The sequence below is a fragment of the Corythoichthys intestinalis genome, chromosome 19, assembly GCF_030265065.1.
Source record: "Corythoichthys intestinalis isolate RoL2023-P3 chromosome 19, ASM3026506v1, whole genome shotgun sequence".
Lineage (NCBI taxonomy): Eukaryota > Metazoa > Chordata > Actinopteri > Syngnathiformes > Syngnathidae > Corythoichthys > Corythoichthys intestinalis.
This window is the reverse complement of record NC_080413.1, coordinates 3,961,012-3,976,436: the sequence shown is the minus strand read 5'-3', so window position 1 is coordinate 3,976,436 and position 15,425 is coordinate 3,961,012. Positions and strand designations below refer to the sequence as shown.

At 34.3% G+C, this 15,425-nt stretch overlaps 1 protein-coding gene across 1 annotated transcript in view; it reads right to left on the bottom strand.

Annotated features, from left to right (window-relative positions):
- Positions 1 to 15,425, bottom strand: part of esrrgb (estrogen-related receptor gamma b) — a 61,370-nt gene that overhangs the window by 41,824 nt on the left and 4,121 nt on the right. Inside the window, exon 2 of the mRNA XM_057823372.1 lies at positions 871 to 1,286. Coding sequence (XP_057679355.1) covers positions 871 to 1,286 — 416 coding nt within the window. The remainder of the gene's footprint in view (positions 1 to 870; positions 1,287 to 15,425) is intronic.

Sequence of the window (15,425 nt, the reverse complement as noted above, 5' to 3'; positions counted from 1 at the left end):
TTATAGACCAAAAATTACGGTAATATTATTTTAACATATTTGTTTTGGTTTATGCGGAATTAAAAAAATGCCCCCCAAAATTGTGACTTATACTCCTGTTTGACTTAAAAATGTTTATTGCCTTTTAATTGTGTATTTTTTTTTTTTTTTTTTTGGTGCGACTTATAGTCCGTAAAATACGGTATATTCAGTTCCATATATCTGTTTGTGCTCGAGATAATCACTTTATTCGTTTATGAGTCATTATAAAAATTTCAGGATATGTTAGTAATATGAAACAGAACCGGTGATTACATTTTGGTGTAAAGAGGTCAAAGGTCACAGAGGTCAGCAAAGGAATTTCGCAATAACGAAAGAACGAATAGAGATATTTTTTATCAATGTAATAGGATATGTTTATAAAATGAAAGAGAGAGAGAAAGACATTTTAGGGATATAAGGTCAAAGGTCAGAGACGAAATTTTTGTGATCGCTTGCTACCAAATATGATGATGCTTTGAATTCGGCTGGATTTTTAGCCAGAAGTCGTCTCTTTGAGTTGAGCATTTATTAATTTGTATACTTGTCAGAAGTTTAAATTGTAATTTCTTTAAATATGTGAAAAAAGTTGGAATTTTATTAAAAATAAATAAATAAATTATATTACCACAAACAAAAAGGCTAACAATGGAACCCTTAATTTTACAAAAAAAGTTGTTTTATGAAAATAAAGTTGTAATAATAAGAGAAAAATGTTTATCATTTTACTAGCCACACATTTTAACATTAAAAGACTGGAATGAACCAACTTTCATTCGCCCCTGCCAGTCTAAATGGATTGGCCGTCTAGCCCGTCACTGGCAGTCAGTGAGTTCATCGCGAGTCGCTGACCTTGTATGGTCCTCTTGAAGAACGCTTTGCAGGCCTCGCAGGAAGCCACGCCGTAGTGGTACCCTGACGCCACGTCTCCGCACACCAGGCACAACCTCTTGGGCACGGCGTTGAGCATGTACTCGCACTTGATGGGTGACTCGTCGGCCAGGCCTCCCGAGCAGTCGTCGTAACGGCGCAGACAGGCCCCGCCCCCTCCGCCCATGCCGTGCATGAAGACGGGCGAGTCCAGCGCGTGGGAGCGCGCCCCGCCGCCCACATTGACGTAGCCGCCGCTGGCGTCCGAGTTGCCGCTGGGGCTGTGATGGCTGCCCGTGTCCACCAGTGACGACGACGGGCTGGAGGGTTCCGTTTTTACGTAAGAACCGCAGCTGGACGACAGGTGACGCTCATCTGAGGGCATTCTGCTTAGGAGCCTGCACAAAAAAATAAACTACAGTGACAAACAAACCCTTTCAAAACGATTACTCGATAAACTCGGGTAATTCGATTAGAAAAAAGCTTTGAATTTTGCTGCTTAATTAGAGTGAAGTTGTAATGGTTTGTTTTGAAAGTGTTGCATTTCGTTTTATTGATTAGGGTGGATACACTGCCCTCTAGTAGCAACAGTGAATATGCCATAACTTGTCTAACATGGCTGAATGCAGCTGCTCCCGGTTAAGACCAACGTCAGATATGTTTTTGTTTGAGCTAATGTTTGTTTATGCATGCGTTATTTAGTTTAGAAGTATATTTAGCTTTTTTTTTTTTTTTGTGGGATTTTTCTGTTGAACAATTTGTTAAGGGCGAAGTTATAGCAGTTTATAGCATTGAAGCTAGCGGACTTTTGCTGCAAAAGTTAGCCAATTGTTATTTTGTTGTACGTAGATCCTCATTTATTTATTCATTTTTTGAATATCTTTTGAGGCTAAGATCAGGTTTTTAAATGCATTTATTGCTCTTGTGAAATGAAAAAGCAGTTCTGCATCGTTTCAAGAAACACTCAGGAATTTGATTTTATATTCGCATTTAATGCTCTTTTGATAGTGTCATCTTAGCAAAGCCAAAATAAATATTATTGCAAGCATAAACACTTGTTTGTTTAACATATCCTAAATTTTATCCTGCAACACATTAAATGTTAATAATCCAAAACTTGATTATTCGAACTAACTAATGTTTAAATTACCATAATTATCGGACTATAAGCCGCTACTTTTTTTCCTTTATTTTGAATCCAGCGGCTTTTAGTCCAGTGCGGCTTATTTGTTGATTTATTTGGGTTAATGGGTAACACTTTATTTGACAGCGGTGTCACAAGACTGTCATAAGACTGTCATAATTATGACATGACAATATAATAGGCATTTATGAATGCTTATGTCATTAGGTGTTATCCGGCAAATAATGTCACTAACTCCATTTATGTCCAGCTCGGATCTTTTTCATCTAGTCAAAAGTGAGATTTGCCGGAATTTACATCCGTTTTAAACATTTATTAATGCTTATGACAGTGTCAAGTCATAATTATGATGGTCCAATGACAGTCTTATAGCGCCACTGTCAAATAAAGTTTTACCAAATACCTTAACTAGCAACTAATGAAACAACTAGAACAGTAACTGAAGAAATAATTACCACAGAACATGAATTTTGATTGTTATTTACATCTGTAGCGCTGCAATGCATGCTAGGAGGCATGATGGACAACAACAGTGTTGGCAGCAGAGGTTGACTGCCTCCCCCAAGGGAGCACTGATGGCCAAATGAAGCTTCTTGAAGCAATGAAGCTTTGCAGCCAATTGGTTCAAAGTTTCATGGTGGTTCATTTGGTGACGGCCGTATGATGCCGCTGTCAAAAAAAAGTCTTTTACCGGTTAATATCTTTTGGTGTAAATATCCCATAATACAGTGAGGACAGCTGCAGTTTATATTCCAGTTATTGAAAAAATGCCGTTTTTGTGTCAAATTTGGTGGGAGGCGGCTTATAGTCAGGTGTGCCTTATAGTCCGAAATTTACGGTAATCGATTACCTAAATAATCGATAGCTGCAGCCCTACTTCCAAAACACAAGCGACGAGCTTTGCACCGACACCAAAACTCAGATGCGCTGCTTTTTATGTCCAGTTGGTTATGTGGTCTTGCGCGTCAAACTTGTGTACATCAGAGAAGAGATCTTTCCAAAACACTATTAGCGAGCATTGCGCTGACACCAAAATCAAGATATTTTTTTACGTGAGCATTACACTTGTCTACAACACACGAATTAGAATATTTCAACAAAAAGATGCCTCGTTTTATAAGAGTAAACGTTAATATGTCAAGAAAATGTGTCCATTTTACGAGAATATTATGGCAATTTTATAACACTATTGGCAAGCTTAGCGCTGACACCAAAATTCAGATGCGCTGCTTTTTACTCGGGTTGTTCCGATCACGTTTTTTTGCCCCCGATCGTTTCAGTTTGAGTATCTGCCGATCCTGATATTTCCCGATCCGACTGCTTTTTTTTTTGCACCCGATTCAATTCCAATTCCCGATAATTTTTCCCGATCATATACATTTTGGCAATGCATTAAGAAAAAAATGAATAAAACTCGGACGAATATATACATTCAAACATGAGTACTGTATTTGTTTATTATGACAATAAATCCTCAAGATGGCATTTACATTGTTAACATTCTTTCTGTGAGAGGGATCCACGGATAGAAAGACTTGTAATTCTTAAAGGATAAATGTGACTTTGTAAATTGTGACTAAATATTGCCATGTAGTGTATTTGTTGAGCTTTCAGTAAATGATACTGTAGCCATTTAACTGTTGCATGATGGGAAGTGCAACCATGACAAAATTCACTACTCATTTCACGCTGCCTTTTAGCTCTATATATAGGTATAACGGCGCCATTACAGATTGAACGCGACAATGCGTGAGTGGGTCGTGCAGCACATGTGTTAATTGCGTTAATTTAACGTGATAATTAAAAAAAATAAATAAATAATTACCGCCGTTAACGGGATAAATTTGATAACCCTACCTTAAGCCTAAACTAAAGACTGGATGAGTGTAACATATTATGTCTGTAACGTTAAATACAATTAGAAAACGATTTAATAATAAAAAATAAAAAATAAATTTAAAAAAGGCATGTTCGATATTTTTTTTGCCGAGTCCGATACTTTGAAAATGACGTAATGCCGATCGATCGGGACATCTCGATCGGGACATCTATACTTTTTACATTTACTTGATATTGTGGTATTTAACACTAGCCTTGTGTCCACCACAATGTGATAACTATAATGATGAACAGAAACAAAATACTATTGGCGAGCTTTGCGCCGACACCAAAATTTGGATGCGCTGCTTTTTACGCACACTTCATATTGTGGTCTTGATAACTGTATCACATCTACATCACAATAATTATAATATTTCAACAAAAAGAAGCCTTGTTTTATAAGAATAAACATTATTATGTCAAGAAAAAAGGATGTCACTTTGCGAGAATATTATGGTAATTTTATACAGTCCCTGGGTAAAGACGGACCCGACTTACGCGATTTCGACTTTACGACACCTGCGTCGCGTCGTTTTTTTATTTTTTTTTAAATGTTGACTTTTGTTATGTGATGCTTGCTTTTATTTTGGCGCAGGAAGCGTAGAACAGGAAGCAAGTGCATGAACAGACACGCCTGCCTACCCCACACACGCACACACAGAGCAGCCGATGGTTGTATATAACCCCTTTGTACTTTTTATTTTGCATTTTCAATAGCGTCCGCACGAATGCTATTTTTAAACCGTGACGTCGCCATTGTAACGTGAAAGTGGGTCATTTTGACACGCCCTCGCATACAATCCATGTTATTTCTGCTTGTTTTCTCCTTAATCTTTCAAAAAAGAACATACCGATCAAACACTGATGCTATGGAACTTGTAGAAACGAATCTAGACATCACGACATATCTTCATACGTTTCCCGAAACCAAAAACTCGGAAGAAAAAATATAAAAATAAAACTGAGCAAAACAACACAAGAGAATACAAGACAAAAAACAGACCGACACAATAAACTGCCATAAAAATAAATATTAAAGATACAAAAAAATGAAAATATAAAACATTAAAAATGCACAAAACAACACTAAAACATCACAAAATGACACAAAAATAGTTTAAAAAATTAAAAATGGCAGTAACACAAAAATACTGTACCACCAAAACAAACAAAAATATAACAACATTGCAAATAACCGAATACTAAAAATAACACAAATAAAAAGCAAAACTACGGATCCCCAAAGGGCCATCGACAGAAATAAAATAAATTTAAGCAATCTGGTGCGCAACAGATTGTTTCTCGTGCGCATCAGAAACTATCTGGTAAACATTAGCATGATATAGCATTCAGGCTAGTGGACTTTTGCAATGCAAGTTAGCCAATAGCGTACCGCACAAATGCTATCTTTAGACCGTGACGTCGCCATCGTAACGTGAAAGTGAGTCATTCTGAAACGCCCTCGCATTCAATCCATGTTATTTCTGCTTGTTTTCTCCGGTAATCTTTCAAAAAAGAACATGCCGATCAAACACTGCTGCTATGGGACTTGTAGAAACGACTCTAGACATTACGACATATGAAGGACATTTTCTTCATACGTTTCCCAAAACCAAAAACTCAGGAAAAAATGTGAAGAATGGATCAACTTGAGCGGACGTCCATAAGACCAGTTTAACGCCAGCAAGGTGAAGCCATTCACATTGGGGGCCATGGTCCTACAGAGGATGAAGAGGTAAGCCATTTGGTATTTTCACTTATTTTTTAGCGTGGCGTTTTGCCGTGCTGCTTCTGTCTGACAATGAATGACCTGAAAAAAAATAAAATGGTATCTGACTGCCACTGTTACCTTTTCTGTTGTAAAAAACAACTTTAGTAAGGACGAAGTGTAAATAAATTACAGAATTAAGATTTGTTATTAATGCAAAAAAAAACAAAAGTGTTTGTTGGCCGTCACTGAGTAGCATTTACAATCGCTACACAAAAATAGCAATGTAAATTGCCCCCAAGAACAATCAGAGACATAAGACAACCATTGGATATAATATATAAGAAAGACAGGGCATATGGTGGTAAAGGATCGATTGTTGAAACAGGAGAATGTCATTGTCAGTGGCGTTTGGCAGTGCACACAAGAAAAAGGTGTCGATAAAAAGGCCAACTCTGTATCAGGTCGGCTCTTTTTCCTGTCTTTTTCAGCCCTCGACACTCAAGACATCTCTTTACTGAACATTGAATGTTCTTTCACATCTTCTCCAGTGAATTTGGCACCAGGGACATCATTTTCAGACAGGACTGGTAGGTTTAGCTCAGTAAACATCTCGTTCCTACACTACTTTATTATTTATTTATTTTATTATTATTTTAGGGACAAACTGGAGGTTGACCCGCCTAGCAACAATTGCTAACGTCATTAATATTAATGAGTAAAAGTGACGTGTTGCTTGCGGTACGCCATTGTGGCCGAATACTTAGGGTGAGTTTATGTGATTGTTTTTGATGAGGTGCGGACACTAACTGATACATGCTAATCGTTTGTTATTGCTGTATAAGTAGCTCTTTGTAAACGCAAATTTGAATTGAATTGCTTTTATTGAAGATGATACTGATTTAATTTAATTTAATTTTTTTTTTTTTTTTATGCTGCAAGTGTTGATGTTATGAGCAGGTGAATAAAGTCAGAAAACCACATGGACTTTTGACACTGTCATTTCGGAGCTTAGCTCACTGTCTAGCTAGGACTTAGCGCCAATATCTTGGCGAGGACAGTACAATGACATATAATACATGTTTTTGGACAGTTTTTTTTTTTTAATTTAGAGGGTGTTTTGAGATATTTAAAGGGTTAATTCCGATTTATGCGGAAATCGGGGTTACGTCGCCAGCACAGGAACGGAACTTCTTCATAAGCCGGGGACTACCTGTAACACTATTGGCGAGTTTAGCTTTAACACCAAATGCGCTGACTTTTACGTCCACTTGATATCGTGGTTTTGAATATCATAATACTTGAATAAATCTTAAGTGTGGGAAAAAAATAAATAAATAAAAACTAATTATGACCAGATCTTCCCAAAACGCTATTGGCGAGATTTGCGCTGACACCAAAATACAGATGCACTGCTTTTTACATCCACTACATATCAATAATCGGAATATTTCGACAAAAAATGAATAAACTTTTATATCATAGATTGTACAACAGGGAGGAAAAAAAAATCACATTTTCTGAGAATACAATTTAGTATCATGAGAGAAAACAAGTCTGTCGAACAGTAGTAATACAATTAAAAATACCTAAAAAAACAAAAGAAGTAATATTTGAAAGTATAATATTTTAATAGAGTTGTTCGTTATTAAATTTTAAAAGAAAAAAATTCTAACATTATTGGTATTAAAAAAAAAAAAAATCCCAATAGTATATTTCAAGTAAACGTCGTTTTAGCTGAAAAAATATTACAAAAAAAGACCTTTTCACAAGATTAAATGGAAAAATATTGTAAATTTGCGATTTCAAAAAAAAAAAAAAAAAAAATCAATTTTATTGCTATAAATTCCCACAAAGTAAACATTTTATGACAAAAAAATGTAATACTATTTAGTATTCACTCTCGTCAAAATACCAATAAACCTCTTCCAACATTTTAACTTCTAATTTGCTTTACAATTGAGTATTTATCTCTAATCTTCACTAGCCTTTTGCTTTGTGCCTCGATCACATCTATTGATCCGCCGATTCACTTCCTGTTTTGGGGGGAAAAAAACACCTCTTATGCATTTTTAATCAGGTCGGGACTGTTAACATAGACGCAGCCACACACTGTGTGTGCGCGTGTGAGAGTGTGTGTTTCATTCAGTGGTTAATAAAACATTGACAGGAAGTGAGTGGCATTAAATCAGTGAATGGCAGGGTTCGTTTTCACCACGCTTTAACAGTTAATGCATCATTTTGCCCGGAGTGTGTGAGTGAGATTTAAAATAATACATAGTACATAGATTATATTCATTGGTGACTTGAGATACGAGATACTCGACGAGCACGATTTTGTGAGATGTAAGCTTGGAAATTGTTGCCCCAAAAATTGCAATATGACCAAAAAAAAAGTAATAACATTAAAATACTGTTGAAGTAACCCCTTGATGCCTGAATTTACATTTAATAAATATATGTCAAAAAGCATTAGGGAATACATAACTACATGAAAATAATAATAATTCAATTTTATATGCATACGTACATATACGTACACAGTATATACTGTATAAATATACTGTATATATACACACTTTTATATATATAGTAAACATACATTCATATATAGAATATATATAGTTTATATATAGACAGTAAATGCAAATTATATATATATATATAAATTAGGGCTGTCAAACGATTAAAATTTTTAATCGAGTTAATTATAGCTTAAAAATTAATTAATCGTAATTAATCGCAATTAATCGCAATTCAAACCATCTATAAAATATGCCATATTTTTCTGTAAATTATATATATTCTGTAAAATAAATTGTTGGAATGGAAAGATAAGACACAAGATTGATATATACATTCAACATACGGTACATAAGGACTGTAGTGGGCATTTCACTCTACTGTCATTTAAATCTGTCTATGCTGTCCTCACTCCGAAGCGTCTACTTTTTCCAAAGCTAGACAGCTAGTGAACGACACCTTAATAATCAGACTTCTTCCTTTTTCATCTGATTTATTAATAAAATGGCCTCAAACCATTGTCCTCTTTAGACTGTAGTGAAACTACAAAAAAAAAAAGTACACAAGCATTGCATTAGCAACAACGTTAGCTTAGCACGCTATACAGGTTCACTAAACATAAACAAAAAGCGTCTCACACAAAAAATATAACAGTTCACTTACTAACATAATATGTACATTCTTTACAACAACCATACTTACGGACAAATCTTGTCCAAGGATCATATAAGCACAACATTACAACGTAGGCGTCAGCCCGAGACATCGTGCAGCCATATTGAACTGGCAAGAAAGCAATAAACCATGTCGCAAAGCGACCACAAGAGTTCGCTGTTAGACAGCACAAAAAACGTTGCTGTAAAATTTACCAAAAGGCAGAATACTGTCTGAGCGGGGCATGTGCATTAATTGCATCAAATATTTTAACGTGATTCATTTTAAAAAATTAATTACCGACCGTTAACGCGATAATTTTGATAGCCTTATTATATATATATATATATATATATATATATATATATATATGTATATATATATATATGTGTGTATATATATGTATATATATATATATATATATATATATATATATATATATATATATATATATATATATATATATATATATATATGTATATATATGTATATATCGCGTTAACGCGATAATTTTGACATTCCCCGCTCAAACATATTAAAATGACAGCACAGTGTCATGGCCACTTGTTACTTGTGTTTTTTGTCTCCCTCTGCTGCCCATTTGGTGCGCCTGATTTTATGGGTTTAAGCACCATGAGAATAGTGTAATTACTGACACCAACAATTGCGAGCTACTAGTTTATTTTTTGATTGAAAATTTTACAAATTTTATTACAACGAAAACATTAAGAGGGGTTTTAATATAAAATTTCTACAACTTGTACTTACATTGATCTTTTAAGAACTACAAGTCTTTCTATCCATGGATCGCTTTAACAGAATGTTAACGTTAATGCCATCTTGTTGATTTATTGTCATAATAAACAAATTTAGTACTTATGTACAGTATGTTGAATGTATATATCCGTCTTGTGCCTCATCTTTCCATTCCAGCAATAATTTACAGAAAAATATGGCATATTTTATAGATGGTTTGAATTGTGATTAATTACAATTAATTCATTTTTAAGCTGTGATTAACTCGATTAAAAAATTTTAATCGTTTGACAGCTCCTAATATATACACAGTAAATAGGCATATACTAGTATACAAACATATACAGTATATATGTATAAATAAAACCTAAATTGAGAAAAAAAATAGATCCATCCACCCATCCATAGTATACATACATATATACAAATACTGTATATATAAATATTTAAATACTGTAAAAGAAGTACTTTTTACTACATTTACCACATATAGGAATTTATTAATGAATTCCGCCCTTTATATTTTTTTTATTTATTTTTATTTTGAAAAGGATATATATATATATATATATATATATATATATATATATATATATGTATATATATTTTTTTTAAATCTATTTTCTTAAAAAATTTTTTTCATTTTATTTTTTCGTCCATTTTATCTGTAAATTTCAGCTTAATTTTGTAAGTAATTAATAAAGTAATTTTCTGTCTTAAAATTAGTCATTACAGGGCCCTCATTTGCTGCCATTGACGGCGCTAGACGTCCAATTTCATTTAAACTAGGAGAACTGGCTGTTATTGCTAATGTTTAAGCGAATGAAACTGGAAAAAAAAAAAAAAAAGTAACCCCCCCACCCAAAAAAAATCCACTAAAACGAGAAAAAAATAAAAAATTGCAAAAAAAAAAAACAAAAAACCCCCCAAAACAAAACAAAGAAACACTTTTAGTATGAGTAATGCTCATTGGTTGCCATTGACTGCGCTGGACATCCAATCCATTTGAAGTGGGAGGGTTTACAGCTACCTTCCCACTTCAAATGGATTGGACGTCTACTAGCGACAAAATCCTTCCAATTCACAGCAGACGCACGACCGGATGCCTCACGATTGGACGTCTAGCACCGTCAATACCACTGAAATAATTTAATATAAATTCAAACTGGGGTTAACGTTACAATCCAACATTATTTACATCACTGACAGAGAATAACACTAAAATATTCCAAGAAAAACAACGACTTTAGCATTAAAACAGTTCTTCAATGACACGTCAATGTAGATTTCCCACCCGGACGGCGCGGATGTCGACTCAGGCGGCAAATTGCCCACCCCCCCACAAAGTCAAACACGCCCCTTTGCCGAGGAACGGCGACTTAAGCCGTCATTGGCGACGGACTCATGAGGGACAGTTAGCATATTGATTTCATAAATAAACAGAGATGGCCATCGATCCCCTCTCGGCTCGGTTTGCATTTCAATTACCGGTCGGAAGCGTAACCTTCAAACGTCTGCTGCCGATTCCTCGCGATGGGAACGGACGTTTGGCTTCATGGCTGCTATTAACGCCGCGAAACGTCCAATCTGTTAAGAGTCAAAAGGGATTGGACTAAAAGTGTTCCATTGTTTTTCAGGGTTTTTGTAATTTTTAAGCATTTTTTTTTCTTTGTTTTTGGGGGGTGGTGGAGGTGGGAGGGAGATTTCGATTTTTGTTTTTTTGCATTATTTGCATCTTTTTTCAGGGATTTTTTTGTGTGCAATTTTTGGTACTAAAACATTAGCAATAAAGTTCTCGAGGTTTAAATGAATTGGACATTCAGGGCCCAATAATGACAAACTAAAAGTGTTCCATTGTTTTCTAGTTTTTGGTGATTTTTTTGCAATTATTTTCTGGGTTTGGTGTATTTTGATTTTTGTTTTTTTTTTATTTGCATCTTGATTTTTTGCACTAAAACATCAGCAATAACAGCTAGTTCTCGAGGTTTAAATGAACTGAGGGTCTAGCGCCGTCATGGCAGCCAAATTCACAATTTACGAAAATACCGATACGATTCCAACTTTTTCACCCATTGCGTAAATTACAAAGAACGTAATTACCAAACAAAACTTATTTTTCTGTCAGCAAAACACTAAAACAAAGCTAAAACAAGTTTTAAATAAGAGAGAAAAAAAATACACGAATTTTTTACCGCAACAAAAGTTAGACAAAAAACTTTTCCGATACGATTCCGAATTTTTCACCGATTGCGTAAATTACATTTTCCGTCAACTAAACACTAAAACAAAGCAAAACTATGTCCAACTAACACAAATTCAAGTGCCAAACGTCTTTTTTTTTTCAACCCGCGTGCACGACGAAAAAAGTCGTACGGACAGAAGCGACGTGATGTGACGTCAACTTACATCGACGTAACGACGTTGATGCAAAGAATTAAAATTCGCAGTTTGTTTATTATGAACTAAAAAAAAAGTACATTTCAAGAACAATGTCGAAATAATAGAAGATTATACAAGAAAAAAAATGAAGTTTTCTGGCAGGTACATATATCAATGGATTGGACTTAAAGTGTCCCATTGTTTTTCAGGCATTTATTGTCTGGTGTTAGATTTTTTCTTAGTTTTGACTTTTTTTTTTTTCTTGCACTAAAATGTTCACAATAACAGTTAGTTCTGGGAGTTTAAATGAATTAAAACATCGTAATAAAGCAATGTTACGAAAAAATTGGAATAGTACGAGAATAATATTGTACAATAAATAAATCCAGAATTTCCGAAAATAACCCAATACGATTCCGACTTTTTCACCTGTTGCGTAAATTACAAAAACGCAGTGACTAAACAAAACTTTCTTTTTTTTCTGCCAATGAACATTAAAACAAGGCAAAAACATGTTCAACTAACACAAATTCTAATGTTAACCGTAAATTTTTAAATAAATGTAAAAAAAAAAAAAAAAGCGATATGGTGTAATGTCAATTTAGGTTGATGTAAAGAATCCAAATTCGGCAAGGTAGTTTGTTCATCAAATTAAAAAAAAAAAAAAAAAAAAAAGTGATATGATTCCGACTTTTTCACCCATTGCGTAAAATACAAGAACGCAATGGCTAAACAAAACTTTCATTTTTTTCTGTCAACAAACACTAAAACAAAGCTAAAACACAAATTCAAATGTTAACTGCAAATTTTTAAATAAATGTAAAAAAAGCAATATGGTGTAATGTCAATTTACGTCGCTGTAACGACGATGATGTAAAGAATCCAAATTCGGCGAGGTAATTTGTTCATCAAGTAAAAAAAAAAAAAAAGTGATCATTTACGAAAAAAAAAAAAAAAAAACCCCGATACGATTCCGACTTTTTCACTCATTGCGTAAAATACAAGAACGCAATGGCTAAACAAAACTTTCATTTTTTTTCTGTCAACAAACACTAAAACAAAGGTAAAACGTGCAACCAACACAAATTCAAATGTTAACTGTAAATTTTTAAATAAATGTAAAAAAAAGCAATATGGTGTAATGTCAATTTACGTCGCTTTAACGACGATGATGTAAAGAATCCAAATTCGGCGAGGCAATTTGTTCATCAAATTTTTTTGAAAAAAAAATTTTTTTTGATAATTTACGAAAATAACCTAATTCCATACCGACTTTTTCACCCATAGGATAAAATACCAGAACACAATGACTAAACAAAACTTTCATTTTTCCATCAACTGAACGCTAAAACAAATCAAAAACATGTTCAACTACGAGAAAAAAAATACACGACAAATTCAAGTAAATGGTAAATAGAGACTACTTATGTAGCGCATTTATCTACATTGTTACAATGCCCAAAACACTTTACATTAGCACACATTTACCCTTTCATGCACACATTCACACACCAATGGCGCTGCTGCCATGCAAGGCCCTGCCAACCCATTAGGGGCAAATTACAGTTCAGTGCCTTGCCCAAGGGCACTTCGACAGTGGGCAGTCATAGCTGGGAATTGAACCGTTGACCCTTAGGTCCTAGGACGACTCAAGCTACCAACTGCGCTACGGCCCCAAATTAGCTTTGCGGACAAAAGTCAGACAAAACAACAAAGTCACAATTCACGAAAATAACCCGACACAATTCCAACTTTTTCACCTATTGCGTAAATCACAAGAACGCAATGACCAAACAAAACATTCATTTTTCCTTCAACACTGTAATAAAGCAAAAACATGTTCAACTAACACAAATTTAAATCTTAACCCTCAATTTTTTCAACCGACGTGCATGTTCCACTAACAGAAAAATAAAATACGCGACAAATTCGTGTGAACTTTTACTGCGAGCAAAAGTTGTACAAGAAAACAAAGTCAGAATTTCCGAAAATAATCCGATACCATTCCAAATTTTTAACAGATTGCGTAAATGACATTTTCCATCAACCAAACACTAAAAGCAAAAATATGTTCAACGAACACAAATTCAAACGCTAACCGTCAATTTTTTCAACCCACGTGAAGACGACAGCGTAAAAAAGTCGTACGGATGGAAGTGACATGACAAAATATTAGACGAAAATACGAAAAAAAACAACATATTCAGATGAATATTGAAATACAAGAAAAATATTTTTAAAACGTTCCAAAGTTGCACAATTCACAAAAGTAACCCGATACTATTCCGACTTTTCACCGATTGGTAATGCATTCTTGTATTTTACACAAATAAAAAAATTATTTTTCCTTCAACTGAACACTGAAACAAAGCAAAAATATGTTCAATTAACACAAATTCTTTTTTCAACCCGCATGAACGACGACAACGTAAAAAAGTGATCTTACGTCAACTCACGTCGACGATGCCAAGAATTCAAATTCGTAGTTTGTTCTTCACAATGTCAAAATAAAAGATTATACATGAAAAACGTTAAAATTTGTCTTTGTTTTCTGGCAGAAATTTGTAGTTGTACAAAGTACAAATAAAAAAAGTCACGATTTACAAAATTAACCCGACACGATTCCGAATTTTTCACCTATTTCGTAAACTACAAACACGCAATGAGCAAACAGAACTTTCATTTTTTCGTCAACTAAACACTAAAAGCAAAAACATGTTCAACTAACACAGATTCAAATGCTAACCGTCAATTTTTTCAACAAGCGTGAAAGACGACAGTGTAAAAAAGTCGTACGGATGGAAGTGATGTGACAAAATATTGGAAGAAAATACAAGAAAAACAACCACATATTTAGATAAATAACATTGACATTGGTCTTGGTTTTCTGGCGCCAATATTGATATCCAAGATTTTTTTTTTAAAGAGTCGTTCCAAAGTTGTAGAATTTACAAAACTAACCTGATACTCTCCCGACTTTTTCACCTATTGCGTATTGCGTAAATTATAAAGAAAACTTTCCTTTTTCCGTCAACTAAACACTAAAACAAAGCAAAAACATGTTCAACTAACACAAATTCAAATGTTAACCCTAAATTGTGTTCAACCGGTGTAAACGGCGACAGCATAAAAAAGTTGTATGGACAGAAGCGACGTGACGTAACAACATTTTGCTTTTCAAGAATTGTCCGAAAATAGAAGAAAATACAAGAAAAACGTCTACAGATTCGGATGAATGACGTTGGCGCAGTTTTCTGCCAGAATAACATTTTTTAAAGTTGTACAAAGTTGTACAAACAAAAAAATCCACAATTCACACAAATAACAAATTGTTTAAATTACGAGAACGCAATGACCAAACAAAACATTTTTCCGACATTTTTCAAACGTTAACCCTCAATTTTTTTCAACCGGCGTGAATGACGACAGCGTAAAAAAGTCGTACATGCGGATGCGACGTGATGTAACGTCAACTTACGTAACGATGTTGAT